At 44.0% G+C, this 24541-nt stretch overlaps 1 protein-coding gene across 6 annotated transcripts in view; it reads left to right on the forward strand.

The window, feature by feature from the left end:
- LOC135899463 (salivary peroxidase/catechol oxidase-like) overlaps nt 1–24541 on the forward strand; it is a 207123-nt gene that overhangs the window by 71213 nt on the left and 111369 nt on the right. For all 6 annotated transcript variants that reach the window (XM_065428726.2, XM_065428725.2, XM_065428728.2 and 3 more), the window contains 3 exons: nt 845–1012; nt 5977–6078; nt 15173–15283. In XM_065428726.2, the coding sequence (XP_065284798.1) occupies nt 845–1012; nt 5977–6078; nt 15173–15283 (381 nt within the window). The remainder of the gene's footprint in view (nt 1–844; nt 1013–5976; nt 6079–15172; nt 15284–24541) is intronic.

Genomic DNA, 24541 nt, shown 5'->3' on the forward strand with positions numbered 1-24541 from the left:
ACTCATTTCCCGAAATAGTCCAGATAGCTGCGTTTTTTTTTTGCTATGATAGGTGTTATCGGCTTTTGACTTGCTCTCACACGTCCTCAGTCGCCATTAACCCCCATCGCAGAACATGACAAGCCGAATGCAGCAGCAAAATTCGAACGGAGGTTGGGGGAAGCTGACCGTACCGAGTGTTAGTCTCTCGACTAACATAATTATTCATATATATATATATATATATATATATATATATATATATACGTGTGTGTGTGTGTGTGTGTGTGTGTGTGTGTGTGTGTGTGTGTGTGTGTATATACAGGGAGGAGATCCACATAATATTTTGGGTCAAGCATCGCGAGGGCAGGTTTAAAGATGACAGCGCAAGAAGGCATATACATTCGTGAACCATGTTGCACAAGGGACATTCAATACACATAGGCTCACACTGGCCTAAGCATCGGGAACCCCTAATGTCGGTAAGGAGCGTATTTTTGCGTACACCTTCACATTGCAGACAATTATCCTCCCGGTGTCACTAGAATACTTCGCTAACTCTAGTGTTCACCTTTCCTTCAGTGAAATAAAAGTATTTACTAAATCTATTCATCATAGATTTGCCTCGCGGAATCAGCGTACGCGCGAGAAGCGCAAAATATATTTTATTCTTGGGTCCTTCGCATGCGTGATATATCTTACAAGCTTGTTATTCCAGATATTTTTGCTTACAGGTACAGGCATTCGATGATAATAAACAAGCAAATATTTACATGACCACGCGAACCTATCGCTGTCACGCCTTCATACATTGTACGTAATTGCATGTTCTTTTTCTTCTCTTTACTGCTACGAACAACCATAGGACCAGGCCCAAATCCTTCCTGCCTTCAAGGACCGGACTGCATGCCCATCGAGGTGCCCGAGAACGACGATTTCTACACGCAGTTCAACGTCACGAAGATCGGCATGATGCGGACGTACCCATGCAACAAGTGCAGAAATGGTGGCCAGAAAACCATGCACATGGCGGGTGTGTTCTTTACGGAGGTGGCATGAACTGTTAAACCATAGTACACAAACTATGCGATTTTTAAACATCAAAGAGGTAGTAGCAAAGCTATGTGGAGTCTCAGCCCGGGTGTTTACGAGCTGCATGTCTTTATAAGCTTTTCTCTAGATCAGGTCACGTCTCACTAAACGTTTGCTAGAGGACTGCGTGCTTTATAGTTTACTGGAAAGGGCTGAAATTTTCAACTATCTTCATGTAAAGTTCTTAAATTATAGGGTTTTACGTGCCAAAACCACTTTCTGATTATGAGGCACGCCGTAATGGAGGACTCCGGAAATTTCGACCACCTGGGGTTCTTTAACATGCACCTAAATCTAAGTACATGGGTGTTTTCGCATTTCGCCCCCATCGAAATGCGGCCGCCGTGGCCGGCATTCAATCCTGCGACCTCGTGCTCAGCAGCCCAACACCATTGCCATCATGTAAAGCTATCTGTGCTTCTGCTAAAATTATAGAGTTATAAAGAATAGCCAAACTCTGGAATTCTTGAAGGTAGTTCTTACTTCAGTAAAACGTGTTTCCAAAAATGGGTTGCTATTTAATAACAGCATGAGGCCTCAAGCATGCTCCTCGATTTGTTTGAAGAAATTTTCGACAAAATTTAGATGAAATACGAGCCACAATTTATTACTCCATTACGTGACACAACACTTGATAAAGTAACACCATGTGCCTTGCACCATCCAGAAAGCAGGTTAATGAACTGCATGTTTAAAACACACTACTGTGCTGGATGGCGTACGTTCATAGCAAAAACCTGGGCACAAAAACAAGGCCCGGTAAAACGGACAACTAGACAGGAGCGTTTCGAAATTTAGTTAAAAATCATTGGAATTGCAGAGCGCGTTGTGTTAGAATTGCAATCAGCGTTTCCATAGAAATTTCATTGATTTATGAAAAAAATTTTTTCTACTACGCATATATTTTTATGTTACGCCTTTAGTAACAGTTTGCACTGAGTAAGCGAGATTTTCTGGATTTTTCCGTCAGCCGTCGGGATCACAACATGTTCTGAGTGTGGAATGATGATAAAATTAAAGCAGCGTTTTTATTCTTATTAATTGCAAATATTATGAGTAATGAATGTATAATAAAGCTGGCGTTACTACTATCAGTGATGTAATAGCACATGAACAGATCGATCAAAGCAATGAAAAATAAACAATAAGGTCCTGCTACATCGGGAAGAACCATGGATAATTGCGGCAAGGGCTTTGTGTTCAGCTACTGACGAGAACTTTTACGTAGTTTTCATTTCATTTCATTTTATTTCCTGAAAGACCCCATAGTAGGGGTATTACATAAGGAGTGGGAATACAGCGTATACGAACATGTGTTATTAGGCATTAAATTCTGTAAATAAAAGTTCTTACACCTTGAACGAATTGTGAAGAGCAGATGATGGAAGCGATTTGATGAGGAAGGTTGTTGTAGTCTTTAGATGCTCGGTAGAAAAATGAGGCTGAAAATGCATTTGTGCGTGAATGTGATTCTGCCACCTGCTGGGGATGGCCAATGCGTCGTGACTGGGGCGTTGGGGGAACAATGTATGGTGGATGATTAAGCGTCGAATAGTCAAACCTACGGAAGAGGGAGAGAGTGGCGATGCGGCGACGAAAATAGAGAAGCGATAAGGAATATTCTCTTTCAAGTATACTTATGCTGACGTTGTAGGAGCATGTGGAATGAATATACCTGACTATATAATATATATATATATATATATATATATATATATATATATATATATATATATATACACATATATATATATATATATATATATATATATATATATATATATATATATATATATATATATATATACCTGAATGAATATAACTGCCTCGAGGGCATGGTATTGGCGAGATGTGTTTAATGCGGATCCAAGATGCCATATGCGTATTGGAACGCAGTGGAGATACGTATTGGAACAGTTTTTACCACCAATCTATAGGCTAACAGTTTTACATGCAATGAAGCAAAGCGTAGATGACATGTTAGAACTGCCAATGTTTTGTTAGCTGATGAAATAACATTAGTGACAAGCGCATTCCAGGTTGCTTTCATATTAAAGCCAGTTATCCGGCATCTTCCTAAGTTATTTAACTAAGTATTCTAGGGCAAAGGATATCGAGAATCCTTAGCAGGACCACAAGGAGACCAGTACTAGACGAATAACATACGCTGTACAACAATCAAGCCAATTTCAATATATGTACTGATAAGTCTTTGCCAGAATCTCGGTAGTACATGCATGCTGGCCTAATGATGAACTGTAAAAACTCGTCAGGTGTTTTCTAATGTCAGGTGTTCTCTAAAATCAGCGATGCTGTATAAAGCAGTTTTCACACCCATCGGAAGCACTAGGGCTCTGTGTGCCGGATAATTTCCTCGCTCGAACATAGCGTCTCAGCGCGGTCATCACTGGCTGAATTAAAGGGAAGTTGTTGAAGTCGTATAACGTGTTTGTAATTTAAAAATTTCCAATTGTGTCGAGCATATCTTCAAAAATAAAGAAGATACGCAATCATGCATATACAGCTATATACTATCACATAAATATGAAGCAGACCCTTCTCAAATTGTTGTTGTTTTTGCCAATACATTTCAACAATATGCATTCTTTTACGACATTTTACATTTATAAAAGCTTCATATCGTTTGAACGTTTCTTTCTCTCCTGCTTTTTTTTTCCAAGGACGTCCTCCACGAGAGCGACGTCGCAGCGCCACGGCGTCCTTTTACACCACCGCTGCCGTACAAAGTACAAATTGACTTCTAATAGGGAGCAGGTGTAACACGACCTGAGAAAGAAGCGTTGTTGATTGTTCTTTACCCAAAGTATTCATACCAGTTGCTTTCTATTCAAGTGACATATGCAAGGTAACTTTTGTTACACAATTATTGATTGTTGCATTTCAAAGAAAATTTCGGCCACCTACATACGTGCATCCTATAAGCGTTTGTTATCGTCCCCACCGCAGCAAACCGGTATTCACCACAGCGCGAAAACTACTGCAGAACATCCCTTAAAAGCTTCTCTGTGGCAAATATTTGTTTCTTGCAGAAAATTAGTAAGAGCTTGAAAGATAATTATTTAAGTAAATTAGAAGTGATACAAGACTATAGATTAAGTACAATGTTTATTCAAAGAGGGCCTCTTCGTCGTACAGCTTTTTTTGCTATAAATATAATTATTAGAGACTCAAAATGCAAAAAGGCCAACACCATTCTCGGTACTTATCGTTTTTGTTACTGGGTGCTTTCGACGTAGAGCAATCGCACCTGTCTGTCTTCTGCCTATTCACAATATTTCTCTGCTGTAGCTCTTTCCGCACATTTCAAGATGATTGCAAAATTTCGCAATTCAGGCACTCAGATTCTCCTACATATAAGACGATTTCCAACGCCGAGGGTGAGGCCTTACCACACGTCATATTCCGACACTATCATTCCGTGAAAATTTATTTAAAGAGTTCGCGTAGACATGGATGTCTGCAATTTGTTGCTTTCCTGCAAAATTTTCGAAACGTGCGTTTCAAGAAAGCAGTTAGTGATGGTTCAGTGCACGCTTGCAGCACTTCAGCTGTTGCTAGACGTCAGTTCAAAATGTCCCGAGAGAGTGTGCACAAGTCAGCGTCTTCTATTCCAAAAGAAATCTCTAATGAATTTCGCCCCGTAGTCGATAGGAACCGACAAATAATTGCTAGAAAGATCTTAGGTCAATGGAACTGAGGAAATAATTTAGAACGAGAGTGGTTTTATACATTTTTTCATTGTATTCGTCGGTCAATATTCAATAAGGTTAAAACAGGAAGAAGCTAGAAGAAAACAAAACAACCATGCTATTTGTAAGAGACAACTTCCACATCTGACACCTTGTGCTTTCCTTTGATGCTGCTTAGTGCATACACACTTGGAAACGCTGTCTAGCACGACTGGTAACTGAAAAGTAATGTATTCGAATAAAGAAGTTTCAGAATGGCGTTGACTGCACATGTTAAAGGAAAACAACCTTTAAACATTTTATGACAGGTATAGTAGGTGTAAAAAATGGCAGCTCATTTGCACCTTTTGATAGGTGTAATGGTACGGTGTGCTGAATATACGGTGTGCTGAATATACAATGACTGAAGGGTGCTCGTTTCTGGAGTGCTACCAGAATGACAGTATGCAAACGAAGCAAAGTGCAATATTGGCATCACTGCAGGATCCTTGGAAAAGATGCTACGATGTTGAGATTGTGAAATAAAACAGGTCCTAGCCAAAAAGCGAGACCACCAACCCATAAAATCCCTAAAGGCAAGGCATCCGCAATGAATTACTGTAAATAGTTTAGAAGAAACCAGACTTACAATGCGCTCGCTTCACAATTGCCGCCTCTTCGCTGTAACCCCAGCTCCCCTGCGCCAGAAGCAAATCACGGCAGTCACCGCTTTCTACTGTAGACTACGAAAAAAAATCTGCCAGAATAATGAATATTTGACAACTTCGAATCGACTATAATGCGATAAGCAAAGAAAATTTGATTTGTATTCAAAACTTCATATGTTCACGCGCCCCTAAAGAATGTTATCCTGACTTTCGCCTTGAGTTGCCTATTCCCCACATTCGCCTTGTCATCTGCTACTCACCGTTTAGCGCACTTGATAGAACTACTACTGGAAATACTGCTACTTGGATACACGGAGGGCACGTTTTTCTTCGACGACGAATCTTGCTTCCTAAGGAACCTGACTGGTGTATTTTTTGTAGCTAACCTGCCACTTACCAGTGGATAGTAACGTGGATAACACGATGTCGTCTGCATTGCGGAGTTGAACCGAAAACGTGACGGCTGAACGCACAAATTCATCCACCTGCACCATTCAATAGAGAGGCGGGAATTGGTGGATTTGACAGCTTGTTATTTGAACGTGCAGGCCCCGTGGACCAGCTAAACCAGCAGACCTCGTACGCCGACCTGTCTCAAGTGTATGGTTACAACAGTCAAGTCACCACCGCCGTGCGAAAATTCCGAAGTGGTACGTACGCAAAAACATGAAAGTGGCAGGAGAGGAGGAGGGCGCAGGCCTCATTGTCGCTGTTTTCGACATTTAAAATAATAAACTTACATGGCCTTACCTATAACTGCAGGCATCGTTATTGCCAGCGTAGTGACGTCAGTATTGTCAGCATTATCTCGGTCGTATTAACACTTGCACATTGTGTAAAGAAAATGTGATTTTAAGTTTGCTGTGGCGTGAAACTGTCGCAAACATTAAGATACGTCAGAATCCTACTACACGCTTTCCAGGCCTTTCGCTGAAGGGCCCTGTTCTGCATATTGACCTATTTACCGCATCTAAGCATAGTCGCCGCTATTTCAGACCATACCACATATTGGCGACTCCGTCCCATGGCAGGAACCACTCCACTCCACCATCTAACAAAAGTCTCCTTCACTTAAAACGCCGCGCACTCTTAAAAAAAGTTATACACAAACTGCTCTTGGAGTTAAGTACACGTAACCACTGGGCCACTTGCCCATCTCCGTGCAGCCCGGTATCATTATCATGGTTATGAAACTTGATCTGACCAACATAAGCCCTTATCAACCCTCATCAATCGTTATCACACTTATAGGATTAGGTCCGACCTTGATCAAACCTTATCAATTCTTATTTATTTATTTATTTTCAAAATACTGCAGTTGACACTCCTGCCCACGCCGAAGAGGTTATCATATTTTTTTTTTACATCAAATGCAATGACGAAGAATTCTCAAAGGTACTTACATTTCTGGAATCAACAATAGACGCTGGCAGACAATGCCACTCTAAAACCGTGAGTCGAAAAAAAATACTTTTGAAACATCTTCGTCCTCGCAAAGTACGGGCGGATAACATTCGAGTGGTTAATTCTAGATGACCTGTGTTGCGCACGGGAAAGGTAAGCTTCGCGTGGCAGGCCAATTCTGTTTTGATAGAAGAAATGAAGCATTTTTAGTCTCAATCATTCGGCGGACACGGAGGGGCTCCAGATCCAGTCGCAGCAGCATGTCGATAACAGATGAGAAAGATAGTCACATACAGTAAATCTAGCAGCGCGGCGCTGAATTGGTTCTGCCCGTGCATTATCTTTAACGTAGTGTGGGCCCCACACTGTGGAAGCGTGCTCAAGAACTGTTTGAACTAAAGTGCGGTATGCCTCCAGTTAACACTTCAAGTTTCAAGTTTATTGCTTCATTCATTAGTGGTACATATATGCAGTAGAACTTATACAGAAAGAGGTCCCACAGTTAGAAACTGCAGCGGGACCTCTTGTCCTTAGTTACAGAATAATATATCAATAAAGAGGCATCAGTTGCGGTTATAAACAAAGAACGGATTACACAATTTCTACAGTGTTCTAGTAATAAAACCTATGGCAACACATCACAACATAAAAAATGTACATAATAAACAACATAAGAAATACTTCAAAGAATAGATGCAGTTTACAAGGTATTATTATAACCCTCAGTGAACGTTGGTATGACGATAATGTAGGTGAGGATTTCACATGAGCAGGTAAATTATTTAACATTTTCCCGCTAGTAAAACCAACACTTAGTTTGCCATAGTTGCTCCGTGATTTTGGAAGTAAAATGTTATTTTGTAAAGAGAACCTGGTAGTGTTGGGTTTAGCAAGACTATTCCTGCCAATGATATAATGTAATTGTGGGTTTTTAAGAAGGCGGTAAATAACGATGCTGTGGCTCTACCAGATCCTTTTATTTATTGTGAGGATACTTAACTCAATGAAGATGGGGGTAACATGAACGTTATAAGGAGCTGAAGCGATGATACGTACAGCGTTATTTTGGATGTGAGTCAAGGGAGATATATGAACGCGATATGTAAGACCCCAAGAACTGATACAGTAATTTAAATGGCTATGGACGAAGGCATAACACAATGTCAGAAGAGTGTGCTGTTTAAAGTACTGTCTGGCCTTTAAAAGCGCCCTGATACCATAGGCAGCTTTCCTTGTTATGAAACTGACATGCAAATTAAACTTAAAAAGGAGTCTAATTGAACACCTAAAAATGAGCACTCATTAGATGGTAATATTGGGTGAGAAGCTATGTACAGTGGTGGAAGGTTAGGTCGAGATTTACTGTGTGAACTAAAAACCATAACCTTTGTTTTCCGAGGGTTAAGTAGCAATATTTTTTGCACCAAGTACTGACATAATTTATTCCATCATTTAAACGATCAGTTAGCGCAAAGATGTCATTGTGGGAGGCGTAAATAATGGTGTCGTCCGCGTACAAAAGACATTCTGTAGTAGTTGGGCAGTTTGGGAAATCATTATTGAAGATTAGAAATAAAAAGGGACCGAGTACGCACCCCTGTGGAACGCCAGTGTTAATTATTTTTGTGTCAGACAGTACTCCTGAAATGCAAACCTGTTTCTGTCTGTCGTGTAAATAGCTTCACAGTAGCTCCAAAGATGGACCTGTTATGCTATATGCGCTGAATTTAGTAAAGAGAATGTTGTGATTAAGTGAATCGAATGCTTTCGAGTAATCGATGAATGAAGATCCTACGAATCTGCCCCCATCAATTTCCGCTTTGATCTAGTCAGTAAGGGTGATTAAAGCTAGGTTAGTAGAATATCCAGCACGAAAATCAAACTGTCTTAGTGTTAATAGTTAAAATTAGTCCAAGTAGTTAGATAGGCGCTGTGCTATTTTTTTCTATTGCTGGACTGAAACATGGCAAGATGGATGTGAGCCTGTAGTTAGCTAGTAAGGTGACGTCTCCTTTTTTTGTGCACAGTAATTATTTTTGCTCTTTTAAAGTCACTAGGAAGAATGGCAGTCTTAAAGATTAAATTGACAACGTGACTGGAAGCTTCAAATATGCTGTCAACAATTTCTTTGATATGATACGAGCATATGTAATCTAAACCAGGACTGCAATTTTTAAGACTCATAACTGTTGCGCGAACTTCATTGGGTGTACTTGGGAAGAGATAAAATGATTGTTGTGACAAGCGCGACATGTGAGTGTCATTACCGCATGGGATATAAGGTACAGTAGCAAAAAAGTTGCCGAATGCGCATGCAATATCTTCAGAGTTTGTAAGTATGCAGTCTTTTTCTTGAATTTTCAGTAATCTATTCCTAGTAGGATTCTTATTCAAAAATGCATTAAGTATCTGCCATTGTTTCCGGGTATCGTTCCCGGTTTGATTTATGACATTTGAACAGTTAGTTTCCTTCGCTTGTATAAGTAGATATGTCAGTAAGGGGCAAAACATCTTGTTGCGAAGCTTAAGAGATTGATTAAATGGTTTATTTTTGCATTTACGTTGCAGATTTTCTTTCTTGCGCATGCTTTTCAACAATGCTGGCGTAAGCCAAGGGTTTGAAGAGGATGCAAAATGTTTACGGCACTTAACTATTGTTGTTGCTGAGGATATACAAGCTTTAATTATACCAGATAACTCATTATAAGGGCCTTCAGCGTCATATAATGATGTTACGCGCGACCAATTTGTACTGTTAACTAGCTCTATGAAATTTTCGTTGTCAAACCTGTGTTTTTAGTACAGAGTTTTCATGGCGTGATTAAGACGGGTAAAACAGAGCACAATTGAAAAGTGGCCGGTTATGTCACTTCATACGATAAATGCCTTAGGGGGATAAAGCAGCTTTGTTAGTGCATGATCGATGAGAGTACTCGAGTTAGAGACGCACCTAGTAGGTAGTTGTAAGAAAGACTCGATACCGTATCCATGACAGATGCTAATGTGTTCTCTGCTGTAAGCACAGTTCTCATCCAGAAGATTGATATTTATGTCTACCATGATACCCATGTTCATGTTTTCATTCGAAACAGTGTGCAAAATTTTATTTAGAGCGCAGCAAAACGTGTCTATACTAGAGCTCGGTGATCGGTGATCGGAGCCAAATACAGTGCTTTTTAACAGTGCTTTTTTTTGGTAACACTTGACGGCGACTCCTAATTTTCTGTGCAGAAAGCAAAGTTATTTAAATGACGTTGTGCAAACGTTCTTCAAACGCTTATCCCATTTTAAGTTGCTTGCTATAGTTAGTCCCAGATATTTGACACGTTACTGACTGAATATTTTTATGAGCAATACGATACATATGAGACAGTGGCTTTTTCTTTGCGGTTGTTCTCATAGCAATGCTATTATCAAATTTGATTTTCATGTCGCTTCATTCGCACCAGTCTGCAAGTTTACAGAGGCTCTTGTTCGGTAGTGTTTGACAAGAGGTGCTTTTACCAAAACTGCACATCACGCAGTCGTCAGCTAATCATTTTACTTTAACAGAGTGATCGATGTTAGAAGCAATACCGTTTCTATAAATTAACACTAGCAAAGGATCAAGTAAGGAACCTTGTGGTAGCCTTGACAAGGCCAGTAGGTCAGCAGACCTGACAACTGTGCACTCTACAAACTGTGTGAGATTTTTCAGATAAGCCTGAAACCACAGTATCAATCTCTCAGGAAGCCCGGCATTCCTAAATCTGTCAATGAGCAAAGTGTGTTGCACACGACCAAAAGCTTTTGACATGCCAAGAAGGGCACTTATTTATTTATTTATTTATTTATTTAAAATACCTTACTGGCTCTATGGGGGCACTGTGTAAGGTGGTTATACCAAAGGCATATAAAAAAAAGACTAAGCAGCCTTCTGAAGTCTGGTAAAAAGGATACGTCCCAATGCAGGGCTCTTCAACATTACTAGAAAGATCAAAGCACGAAAAAAAAAAACTGAAGTAATAAAATGCCACAATGGCACACTTCAAGGGAAAAAAACACGAGGAAAATAATGTAAGGCACTAATACTAGAAAGTCCAATATAGGAAAAATGAATAGATGAAGGAATACAATGCTTGAAGGGATATTTGGGGAAAAAGAGGCAAAAAAGAAATAATATATGTAGGGCATACAAGTTAACACGTGACGCAACATAAAATAGCAATTGATAAGAGCGAGATAGCAAGGCAATAATTGAAATGAAAACATCGCAAGAAGTTCGAAACTCATTGCCAAGTACAAGAAACAAGACAAAATGATTTCTAAGTGCTATTATGAAGAATGCTCGTGCAGGAGATGAAGAAATATTTCTTGACCTTACTCGGGAGCAATGTTATCAGGAAGATTGTTCCACAAGTGAATGGCCGTAGCGAGTGTGGAAAAGTTAAAAGCATGCGACGTACCATACATGCGCAAGTCAGTGGTTATTTAATCCTGAAACATGGATAAGAGAGCGATATTGCGGTGAAGACCCAAATACTGCAGGGAATGATCGAGTTTGATTTGCGTTATGCTGGAGTGGTGGCTATAATTACATGAGATGAAACGGGCAGCTCGGTTCTGGACTGATTCAAGAATGTCGATTAAGCCGGCAGGATGTGGGGACCAAATGGATGATGTATATTCCAGCTGTGGACGAACAAATGTTTGATCGGCCCATTTGCGGATGTTGGAAGGTGGATTACCTAGATTACGATGTAGGTAACCTAATGTCCTTGAAGCTTTTGATCAGATGGCTGCAATGTGGTCTATCTAGGAGAGGTTTGCGGTTAGGTGAACACCTAAATATTATCTAGAGCTGAAGCAAAACCATGTGTAACCGAAATTAATTGCGTAGTCCTTGAGACAGTCTCCCGGAAACTATGGTGATGATACTCAACGAAGAATTTTTTGCGATTCGATGTGCCGAAATAACTCGTGCGCTATTACATATTCAAACAATTTACAGCATCCGCTTATTAGATAAGTTGGTCTGTAGTTCAAAGCTGTTGGTCTGCTTCCTGATTTAAATACTGGAACTAATCTTTCTTTGAGCCAATCTGTGCATAAGGAGCTTTCATTTAGGGAAGCGTTAAACAGAACATAAAGGTAATGCGATGCAACTTCTGAGTATCGTACAAGGAAGGCATTCGGTACGCCGTCATTGCTGCTTGACGTTTTCGTTTTAACATTTAAACGAAGAGAAAATATTCCTTCACGAGCAAGAGCTAGGCCAGGCATTTGTTTGCAACGGCTGGTAGATCAGAGTGTTGCATTCGCAAATATTGAACGTTTGGCCTCGTAAGCACTTCGAGAAAAGTAGTGTTCAATTCATTTACAATTGATGTGATGTTTGCACAAATGTTACAATAAATCCTTAGCTTTTTCACACACGGTTCGGATTCTGACATGTAGCGCCACAATTCTCAGGAGATTCCCTCAAGAAAGCTGTATGATTTGGCCCATAACATTTACTACGCGCAAGCTATAATTTAGTAACCAGCTCTTTTTTAAGGCCGGTTAATGCTGACGTAGTTTTACCCTTCCCTTTTCGTTCAATATGCCGCTCAAGATGGATAATGTCCCGACTAATATATGGGTTTCGAAGTTTTGTAGTCTTTCTACGCAAAAGAACATACCTCTCAATGCATGAACACAATAGTTCCTTGAACACGTTTCAAAGATGAGAAACATCGCCACCATGCTCAAAGTCAGAAAGCGAGAGATGCATTGCGTCCAGGACAGATTTACCATCTGCAGCATTATCCACGAAAAGTTGTTACCGAGGGAGACATTTTTGTGTTAATTATTCTTAGAGTAACCTGAAGAATATTGTGGTCCGAGATACCATCAGCAGTACTGAGTGATATTCATAAAAATGTTTCACAAATACGAGGTTAAGAATCGATTGCGTAGTTTATTCCGACTCGTGGCGCGAGTCGGAATAAAAAGTAGTTGCTTCAACTCAGGAAAAAATGAAGAATCAAGAAGTAGGCGTGCATTGTCAACGTCATCGGGCCCCGAGATAGTGAGTGCGTTCAGTCTATGCCAAGCAAGTTGAAATGGCCAAAATCTTTAATATCGAGAAAGCAATGTCACATTGACAACGCGCATGCCGTTCGTGACCTGTGAGTACCAAGTGCACAGCGTTAAAGAAAAGAAACGCGAAGGGAGATGACCATTACCGTTGTGGAACAAGATAAGCCCCAACGGGTGCAAACTTCTAAATGTGTAAGCATTTATGTGCCTATCCAAAGAGGAAACCCGTCGGTCCATCCTCTTTTTCAAGAGTGCAAAACAACATGGACAAGTTCGAATTAGAATATCCTTACGCATGTTTTTAGATATCTGAGCTTTGGAGAATTACGGGCATATACTTTGAAAGCAATGCACGCGCTGAGTGCGCAACATGAAGCACGGTTTATCCTCGCATTCACGAGTAATTCGCCCAAACCTGTACCTGAGCTCTCCTACGTACTGACGCACGTAGGAGCGTTCAAGTAACTAACCCTGGACTGCGTCATTTTCGCAGTATGATAGGAGGTGCCAAAGTTTATGATTGTTCACCACTGCTTTGCCTTGCAGTCGGTGACTTCATAGCTTATATGGGTTGGGTGTGAATTAAAGCAAGCTTAGGCATGTGCTAAAATGGCTAACATGAGTGTCCATTGCGACGCACGGAGAGCAAAGTGTGTTGCCTATAACTCTATGTTTTTTTTTTTCTTGGCTTGCGTTGTGCGAGAATTCCTCCGTTACACTAAAACATTTTCTAATTGGTGTTCTGCTTGCATTTCCGGACAAAACAGCTTTGTGCATGCTGAATATTGTAACAATGTGAGTAAAACAACGATAATTATTAAAGGCAAACTTGTGCCCGCAAGTAAAAGTCACTGCGATCGTGAAGGAGTCCGCGGCAGTCGCATTCTCAAACTGGGCTCGAACCGTCTTCCTCTTCTCCTCGCGAGACACCTCGTGCGCGTGGCGCATGCGAGCCAGGTCCAACTGGCTGCCCGTGCCACGAAGATCGGTGCCTGTTGTTGCTGAACAACACCACTGTACGGCGTGCACAGTGCCCAATGCAAAGGGCGCGCAACTTGAATGTCAGCAAGTTTGTCGTGGCAATATATTGCTCTGTATAACATATATAACATGCTGAATATACCTTATGTGTGTTTCAACAATGGCCCAATAATTTGTGTGTGCAAAATTATGCTGTGATGGCGACAGTGAAGTGTGGTAAGCATGCAAAGTGACAAGTGAACCAACTGCATTTTTTTCTTTTCCTCACGAGCGTCCACTACGTTATCCAGACCTACACGAGCACGATTCAATACAAGGCTCGAACCAATCTAGCGGCTGGCCATTGCTAATGTGACCACTGAGTCAGCGGTGGTGCGGCTTCGAAGATGTCTTCACACGCTCTTTATGTGCGGGAAGGTAAACCCTTCTTACCAAATTCTCACTACGTTATCTAGGAGCTGCACAAGCAAGATTCAATACAAGTCTCGAACCAATCTAGTGGCTGGCCGTTGCTAATGTCACCACTGAGTCAGTGGTGGTGCGGCTTCAAATATATCGTCTTCACACGTTCTTTATGTGCGGGAAGGTGAAGATAGCAAGACAATCTTTTCTATCATGTATACAATAAACGAGTCTAATTTATCCGCTCCGATCGTTTCTCACAACCCTGTTTAGTACAACACTAAGCATTAGCCGACCCTTCTATGTATCCGTATGTAGCACTCGGTTCCTTCACATACTCAAAGCACTCATTCCCAAATATCCTCATTGCAGAATAAGACTGTCTTCATTCGAAATTGTTTTTGAGATCACTACTGTAGAGGGATTTTAAATAAAGGTGTGTTTTTTACGTTATTGACATGTTGCATATTGTGCTCAATGCACGGTACACAATACGGTGGGTGCCTCGTCGTTTTTAACAGCCTCACCAGGATTCCAACATCAAAATTGAGTGTTTCAATTTCTGTAATGTATACTGCATCATCCGGCAATGTATGCATGCTGCGGCCGAAGCAATAGGTAAAGAAATAGTGACCGTGTGCATCGCAGAAATACAAATTTGCGTAGTTTTTAAATCTTTTTTTGCTAACGGTTTCATAAGATGAGTAGAAGACATTGGGCTTGGCAGCGACAATTATGGCGGTGAAAGGGCGCGGTTAAAGGCGCCTACTGAATCCTACAGTGTGGCGACACTATGGGTTAAGTGCATAATTAGGGCAGATTACGGTACGCAGCTGATTGATCGCTTGCAATCTATACATTCGGTCTATGTCCTACCCTGTTTTACGGGGGACGCAGGTCTCATGCTCACTAAGGACATTGGTGGCGCTGAATACATTGTGGACAACCTTCTGCCTTACGCTGACAACTGCAGTCTCCCGGAACAGAACGCCTTTTGTTCGAGAGCAGGTAAGTAGGCTTTGTGATTTAGTATTATAACTCAGTGTGACCAGTACGCTTTGTCAAAGAATACACCGAATATTTACAAGGGACCAAGCAGGAATACACAGTTTCATGTTTGCCCCGCCAAACTCATTTGAGCCATGTCATGGCGACGGTGAAAAATCGAACACTGCCAATACTGGTACTTGAGAATATAACTGATCATGCGCCGAACTACTCACCAGAAAACAATCAATGCACGAGTCAGCTTAGCGGTGAGTACAGATCGGTGGAATATGAACGCTCGGTACAGTTGCACCGAGCATTTTTACTAGGCGTCCCAAATAATACAAACCAAGCTCCTAAATAATGAATAATGCTGCGCGAACGAAATAAATGATGTTGTTCCGAGCCTACTTGAAAAGAGATTTTGCCTGCTCTCTGGCCTGCTAGAAAACATCGGTCACTGGATGTGTGAAACAGCATATCTATCCTTATGCGCCCATTTTTTTCAAATCACACAGGATGGGCCTGTTATTGTAACACAAAGGGTATGAAAACTTAAATAATATATAAGAAACCTTTCTTACTTTGCCTCTTACTCAGGCTATGGCTTCTATAGTCGTTTTCTAGGCTAGTAGGCACGGCGATCTCAGAGAACTTGTCATCTGTCGGTGAGGAATAAAAGCTGGGTGCTCATCATAAGAACGAAGCTCATTCTAACGACCGGGGAAGTAGAAGGCCAAGAAGGTCCGTTTTGCGGAACAGGCAGTTAAAGATTATGCCGTGAATCGCGAAGGTGTAATTGGGTGCTAGCGTACTGTGCAGATCCAACGCACAGTACGAATGTAGCATGTTGTAATCCGTATGAACTTCCCATAGATAACTCGCGTGCTTTTTCATAAGCATGTGCTCCGACGCAAGGTTGAACACCAACAAACTTAAGCGCAAACATCTCACTAAGCTTTGCTTCGCATGTATGCTTGAGATGTCTAATTTGATAAATGCACTTTTAGGAGCATAATCTCCCCTAAGAATATCTTTCCTGCAGCAAATGGCAAATGTTCACCACTTCATTACATTTTCTGCCTTCCCGTACAATTTGTACGCGGTTGTCTCTCTATATATTGCCAATAGGAGTGATGAGCCAGCGCTAAGAAAGAAGTTACGATTGTTATGTGCGCACTGTAGGATTCGGGCGCTGAAAAAGAGGAAGTGGAGACTTATGACGCATGCTTTAGAGCGTCCCGTCCAGCTGTCTGCCTTGCCGATGCTGTGCACTTCTTCAAGTATCATTTCGCGATGGCACTTAAGCGGGGGATAGTTCATCCGATGCAAGAAGCCTTTCTTTGCAGCCTGAGTACCAGCCCTATTGTACTGGATACGCGTGTCCTCCACGCCAGAAGCCGCATCCAAGGATTGCCTCCGGAGCGTGAACATATTTCCGAAACAGTGCCGGTGCCCCCACGGCCTGGCATGGAATTTTTTTCAGAAGGAATGTCGAAGTCTCAACCGACTGTTATACAAGGCACGGCACAACGGCAACTCACTACCTGCTTCAAAAACTACGACTGCCGAAAATGTTCCACCGAGAAATCTTCGAAGAGGTAGAATATTGGTTGGCTCAGTTTAAGCGCGAGATGAACGAATGGAGCGACCCGACGAAGTTGAGCCTGCACTTCAGCTTGGAGGATGGTGCTCGCAATGGGTGCGAGAAATGAGAAGGGCTCACGAAGTCGGGGGTGGAGATCCGCCATTCCTTGCTAGAAACCAACGCCAAGGCTTATCGCCGCGAACGATTCGAACGGGCGCTCCACTCCCGCATCCATCTGCCGAATGAGAGCGGGACGTCATACGTAGAAAATGTGACGCGCTTCTTTCGTCAGGGGGAGGCAACCATGCCGAAAAAGAACCTATTCCATGTCATGCATCGAGTTAAAGAACAGCTATTTGCTGGCCTTGGTGGAAGCTTTCCGGAGACTGTGGCTGAATTCTTCACCGACGCCATCACGATGGAGAAGATGCTACAGCTGCGCTCAGCTTTGTATGAGAGGCAAGTGAAAGCTGCTTCACCGATGGACCCGGGTGCCTTTAGAAACGCTGACTTTCTTCGGGACGTTATCCTCTCTGTGATGTGTGGTGCATGATGACCTTCGATGGCCCTGCTGCTCACTTCGGCCCATGCTGCGCTTGCATTTCTGCTCTCGTGAGAAATGAAGTTTATCAAGCAATCAAAGGTCCCGTTCCAAGTAGCACTATGCCGCCTGTGGCAACACAACTGCAGCATTCATTGTATTCAAAAGTTTTGAGGCGAGGCTCTGTCACCCTGTGACGCCTTTAGTCACCACCACGTCTGACACCACACACTGTGTCCTGCGTCCTCAGTGCAACCAACCCAGCGTAGAGAGGATCGGTGCCTGCTCTACAGGAAATCTGACATCTGGCGTGCCCCGGACAGACGAAGAGGAACGAATGGAAGTGGAAGCTCTGCTATCACTGTGGCGAAGCCGGTCATGTATACCGAGCGTGTCCCTACCGCTACATCCGACTGCGAGGTTTTGCAGCGGATTCACCATGGTCCAGATATGGCGAAAAGCCTAGGGCAATTAATTAATACTTGAACTAGGAGAGCGTGCTACTGCTTTCGAGGTGGCAGTTGCGTTCGCCGTCTTTGCAGGTGATCTTACTCAGCTCCTCGAAGCCCTCCAATGACAGCGCAGGGATGGTCGCCAAGCCGTCGCCGGGAACACCGACCTTCGGGGGTGAGGCCACTGAAAATTGCCCTTGCAAACACCTCCCGTTGATGCGAGTGCGGTATATTCAACGCACTTAAACAACAACAGAAGCGCAACTCCGCGACCGACTCTCGTTAGACGTAGCTTTTGGGCTCGATGGGCACCCTGTTAGTGCGTTATTGGACACGCGCGCCGACTACTCAATCTTTTACAGTAAACTAGCGACGGAACTTTGAAATGTTGCCGCTCCTTGGCCTGGGACGCAAATTTGTATTGCTGGTGGGCTTATTGTAGCACCGTTGGGTATGTACACGGCCATAGTACAATTTCATGGGCTTACGCGACTTGTATTTTGACCTGATCTTAGGCATCTACTTTCTGCGAGAGTATACGCCTCGTGCACCGCCTATAGAGGCGCCACTGAAAGCCACCTAGCGGGCGCTTCCAACAGTACACGCGGGAGCAGTAGCAAACGATAACCCTTTGCTGCAAGGATGGCTGAAGTTCACGGCTGCGATTTCTCCTTTGTTCGGGTGCCAGGTTGCTGCTTCTGTGGTGACAGCTGTAGGGAAGATGCTTACCTCTGTGCGAGCGGGTATGAACACAATATTACCGGTGTTTGGGGCAACATGGTCCACATACGTGCAAGGTGTGTCCCGCAGACAAACGCCATGAACCCCATTTACATGACGTGGAGCTCATGTTCACCAGCCGATAAATTTTGCTGAGTTATGCGATCTGTCGATAGTTTTTTTTTATTCCACCCTTGCCGCAATGCTGCTTCTTTACCTGAATAATAAGCACCCGTCGTTAGTGCAGACTTATATCAAGCAAATGCGCATGGTGCTCTGCATATGTCGTTCTGCATCTCTGCATATGTCGTTGTGATTTTTCTGCCGACGAATACATGTGACATCGCCGAATAAGTGCAGTCGAAGTCGCCTCAAGAAGAGTAATTGCCACCTTATTGATGGAAATGTGTACAGTAGCCAACGAAGTCACCAAACACACGGGTTAATAAAAGCGCGTGTTAGTGCTTTACCGCCGATGCAATCATGCTGCATACGCCGATGAACTACCGTTCGCGCTGCAGTTTGTGCAATTTTAAATTCCCCAAGGGAGCTGCTTGGAAACGTACAAAGCTTAAGACTGCCTAACTTTTCAGTACTTTTTTATATTACTAGAGAGAGGTGCCACATGGTATATTTAAAGGCAGAGCAGTGCCAGTCAAAGTAGATGAGCTTAGCGGCAAGGCCCGGTTTAGTCGTCTGCAGCGTAAGTATAAGAAAGAATTCACTTGAGTACAAAACTCACATGCAAGAAGGGACTACGTTGTGAAACAAACAAATCACTCGGCGTGTTAAGTTTGCTCAGGCAGCATCGAGGTGTGATGACTTCCCAAACGGGACACGAACTTTTCAGCGAGAAATGGAACAAAAATACCATATGCCGCAGCTATTAGCAATTCTCGCCCTGAACTACCTATTTTCTAAACACATTTCCAAAAATGCAAACAATATCTAAGGTGGCCTCGGGCGAAAGGAATAAAGCTGTTAAAGAAGCACTTCCTTGGTATCATTCCGATGAAACACAGCGTGATTTTTACCTTCTACAAACATGGCAGGGGGAAAACTTCGCAGCTCAGAATAATCGACAAAAGTTGTGCATGGAGCAACTAGCAACAGCTAAACACGTGCAAAGCCACACATAAAATAGATGTAAGAACATGAAGTACGCGACAACTAGTGCAAGGATTTTCCGCGCCACATCAAACCAGCAATTTCAGTTCTTGCAAACTTCAGTAGATTTACCATACAATGCAATGCGCTCGTGCAGTCGTGCTGCCTAGCTAGCGCAACGCGGCAAAGAAGCGGAAAACAATATAAGCGGCAAACAGCATTCCGAACTTTAGAGAAATGCCTTTAAACGTCATGCTGCACTGCAGACGAACTTCGTTGCTCATGCGTCCATGATCGAGTGGAAAAAAACACCGACGAGACAAGGGAAAGAATGAGAACAAGAAATTTCCCTTCGAAGCGACGATCCATTTTTGCCACCGTTGCTCCCGCTGATGAGGCTTTGCCGGGAATGATTAGAACCGTATCGCCGGCCCGTTTTCACTGGTATTTGAGCCCCCCACCCTGCAACAGTTCTTATTCCACATTCCCTGAAGCTTTGTCCACCCCACACGTGCGAACGGTGTTACCTATCTTGCTCTGAAAACGTGAAGAAAACATAGAAGCACGATCAACGACACAACAACTACGGCGCGCGCTAGGCTCCTCTCCCGCGTGTTCTACGCAAGGCCGCCACCAGTGGCACGTCCGTCGGCGTGCACGGCGCGTATAGAGCCACTACAAAGATCCGGAAGGTACAAAGGCAGGAAATATTATCTACAGTTACTGTTGCAGAGCGCTTCAGGTTTACGCCGACAGTGTAACGTTACCGCCACGCGCAGGTATCCTGGTAGCCATGGTGTGCGACGATCTGCGTCATCTCCAAGTTGATTCAAAGGGCAATTTCTCTCGAATGCTCATTCACTGTGTATGTACGGCCCGCAGTCTTGTCTGCTCCGAGGTGGACGTTGTGAGCTTCTCGTGACGAAATTCAGCAAGGAAAATCGGCACCTGTTTCATCATACTACTATATTTTTCCCTGAGCTGATAGTTGACGTTGCTGAATCCTTTGTGTCTTTTGGTGAATTCCAACGGCAGATTCAGAGCCATAGCGGTAGTAGTTTTTCTGCTCCCTCCGAAGCAAGTCTATTCCAATTCGAGATTGAGAGCGCCTCCCGTATATTTCATTGCTGGACTGGGAGCATCGCCGCCGCTAGATCTACTCGACAGAGCAGCGCTCTCTGCTCCGTAAAAGATTGATATAGTCGACCGGAAGTCATACGATGTCACGCCACCCGCAGCCAACTCAGTGCTGTTGCGCGCGCGCCCGGGAATGCTAATCGCGGTTTCTGGGAAGCAATGACTGGGGCTTCACATGGCAAATTTGTGGTGTTACTGCTTGCTGAGAGCGATGACTCACCTAGCTCAAGTTCCGAATCGACCAGCGGCGACTCAAGCCACGAAGAAGCTTCTGAAGCTAGTGTATTCAAGCAAGCTCTCAGCAACATGTTTCCGCCGCTGGTCAAAAGAGACCGAAAGTTGCACGTTTTGTTGACGATGTCGTTCGCCAGTACTCGGATGAAATGGCAACAACGGCTTCTTTTCGGCAGTTCACATTTTGACACCCTTTGCTTTTTTGATGAAATGCAGTTCCGAAGGCCCTTCAAGCTGTCTCGATGTGTTGCTACCGAACTTATCATGGGCTTAGCTGCGTCTGCAAAGTGCTCGACAAACAATCACAGCGAATAAACGAGAGAAGCAGATTTAAATACGGTGTCAATGCCATTAGAGCGCAGGGGGACCCGCCGTGGTTGCTCAGTGGCTATGGTGTTAAGCTGCTGAGCACGAGGTCGCGGGATCGAATCCCGGCCACGGCGGCCGCATTTCGATGGGGGCGAAATGCGAAAACACCCGTGTACTTAGATTTAGGTGCACGTTAAAGAACCCCAGGTGGTCAAAATTTCCGGAGTCCCCCACTACGGCGTGCCTCATAATCAGAAAGTGGTTTCGGCACGTAAAACGCCATGTTTAATGTTTAAGAGCGCAGGGGGCGAAAAAAATACATGAAGCTTATAAACACAACGCGCGCGCGAGTGCAAGCCGGAAAGGTCAAAAACGAGGAAAGAAACGCAAGAAATACTGGGTGCTTTCGGACGCGGATGTGTGCTAGCGTCCATTGCCAATTGCTCTGGCGGGAGTGCCTCTCTTTCAATCGCAGATTACATTCTGTTGCCTTCCGCCATAGCGGATTGCCCCGGCGCAGAGTTTGTCAGCCTCTCCGTATCTGCCATTGGAATTCCCTATTTGACAATGGACGACCCAGACACGACACTCACCAATATCGACTTCTATTCAGACATTCAGGAGGAAAAGCAGAAAGCACTGCGCAATTTGCTACTTCGTTACAAGGAGTGATTCACATCTTCTTCTAAGGTACGAAGACTCCCCTCACGAGACAGCGCATAATCACGTTTGACGATTCTCGTCCTATGGGGCTCCTGCTTTGCCCAGGGAGCACCGCGAATATGGTGCTAAAAAGCGCCCTCTGTCTTGAACTGGGTAATACCAAGCTCGGTCGTCCGATTCGCAAAGCACATTTGCAATATGCACCCGCCATTTTCGGTTGTGTTGTACCACTGCTTGCAGCGAATATCGGGCGCCGAACATTTTATCAGAAGTGGCACGCTACGTAAAGGCAAGAAATGATGCAACGCCGAATACGTGTACGCCATTCATGAAATTAGCGGCGAAGCTTTAGCGCTGTGTCAATCGCAAGTGAAGCGAGTCGCGTACGAAGTTGACCTTCAGGTAAGGTTTGCACGCTGCTAGATTCAGGTGCAGAAACGCTAGTAAATGCTTGCTATAAATGAATTCACAGCAGCGATAAGCAGACATCATGTGTACGGAACTGCTCGAACGCATGACGGTACGCGACGGCAGTGGTGTTTGCGCATGCCGTGATGTACGAACTGCTCGAGTGGAAGATCATGCGCGCCACTACGGCAGCGGTCTTTCGACATCCCGCGAACCGGCGGGCCTCCTGCAGTCTTTGTCGAGTGCATGCCCCTAGACAAGAAGTTATGCCTGCGCAATAGCAGTGGCCGTCTGTCCCTTTAGCAACTGATAAATAGCTGATGCAATGCATATGAGCTCACAGTAACGTAAGTGCGAATCGCGCTGCAGCGCGAGCTCGCGCGCTGCTCGTTGATGTAGCTTTTAATGACAGCGCTCGAACCTCTATTTGCTGTAATCAATACCACCTGGCTGCGCTGCCTCAACGTGCTGGCTTGAGGTCAAGGATGAGCACATTTAAGTCTCTAACATGTGCTGCTCGTAGTGGGGTAGTGAATTGTCACCAAGTCAGCGAGTCATTTGTGGTCATTTGCACACACCTGGTCACTTCACCACTTTGCACCAGTCGAATTGTTAATTGTCGCTGTGGTGGGGTCTTGAATCGTGAATCACTAGCCATGCCTGCTGCTCTATCTGTCTTCCATTTAATAGTGATTATCTGAAATGAGATGTTGAACTTGACCTGTATACTGTAGGCACATACACGGGGTGACTGGCCGAATTGCTTTTCTTGTTGCCCACAAAGTGGCAACTGCATATCCTGGTGCTCGGCGCTGGTACCCATGGTTTGCCGTCAGGACTGTAGTGCAAAAGACCGAATTTTATCAACGCAAATAATCAAGCACACTTCTTGACAGGCGAAGCAGTCCGCATGTCACGAAGTTTCGCTTACCCAGTGCGACGAACTCCAGTTATCTAGCGCGCCCGGTGCTCCGCTTCGTGAGGCCTTGAAGGAAAATGGTACAATCTTACGTTAGGATTCAGGCCTTCTTGTTCATGGCAACACACGACGCAGCAATTATGACGGTGACGCTTTTTCGAGGCTGAGGTAGGTCTCTCCGGATCGGCGCCGCCCATTCCTTCTGCTTCCAGCAATACATCTCACGGCACATGGAGAGTTCGTTTTCGTTAAACTATAGGCTGCGGCCAGCTCGCAGAGTGGTCAGCGTGGTCTGTGAAAACTGGCGAGCCTTTTCGTACTCGCAACAGGGCAAAAAAAGTGCAAATCGACGCAAAACTCTGGTTAGAAACGTGCTTCGCCACAGCCAGGGCTCAATACTACCCAAGCTGGTACTACCCAGATAACGTTTCTCGCCGCCACCAGGCGCCACTACTGTACCTCAAACTCTAGTGCCAGACGCCCATCCAACTGCTTAACCGCATTTCGGTGAAAGAGCGCAATGTGATTAATGCGCAAGTCAAATATATGCTTGATGATGATGTCGTACAATCATCCCAATGCCCTTGTTCGTGACTGGTGGTCCTCGTCAAAGAAGACAAAATACTTCGGTTCTGCACTGTCGACAGAAACTCGCCTAACGTCATAAAATAAGACATTTATCCGCTTCCGCGTATTGATCGAAGTTAGGTAGACTGCGGCCAACAAGGTATTTTTCACTCCACAGATCTGAAAAGTAGATATTCGCAAATCGAAGTTGAAGAACGAGATCGCAAAACAAAATATTTTTTTACCCCGGATAGCCTGTAGGAATTTAAAGTACTCCCATTTGGCCTTCATTCTGCACAAGCCAGATGTCAGAGAATGATGGATAGTATTCTGAGCGGTCTGAAGTGGCACTCTTGTTTAGTGTACCTAGATGATGTCGTCTTGTTTGCGGCGGCCTTCAGAGAATATCCGAAGCATTTAGAGGTGGTACTTGAGGCCACTCCGCTCCGCCAATCTCACGCTAAAGCCAGGGTAGTGTCATTTCGGTTACGAAGTCAGTCAGTCAAGAACTTTATTGAGGTCCTGAGGGGTCTAAGCCGTTGGAGATCGCACGCGGCGAGCTCCTTGGGCCGAAACCGTAGTCGACGCCCAAGTCGGGACGGGAACGTGGTGACGCTCCGCCAGTTCTTGGGCC

Source organism: Dermacentor albipictus, chromosome 6 (assembly GCF_038994185.2).
Source record: "Dermacentor albipictus isolate Rhodes 1998 colony chromosome 6, USDA_Dalb.pri_finalv2, whole genome shotgun sequence".
Classification (NCBI taxonomy): domain Eukaryota; kingdom Metazoa; phylum Arthropoda; class Arachnida; order Ixodida; family Ixodidae; genus Dermacentor; species Dermacentor albipictus.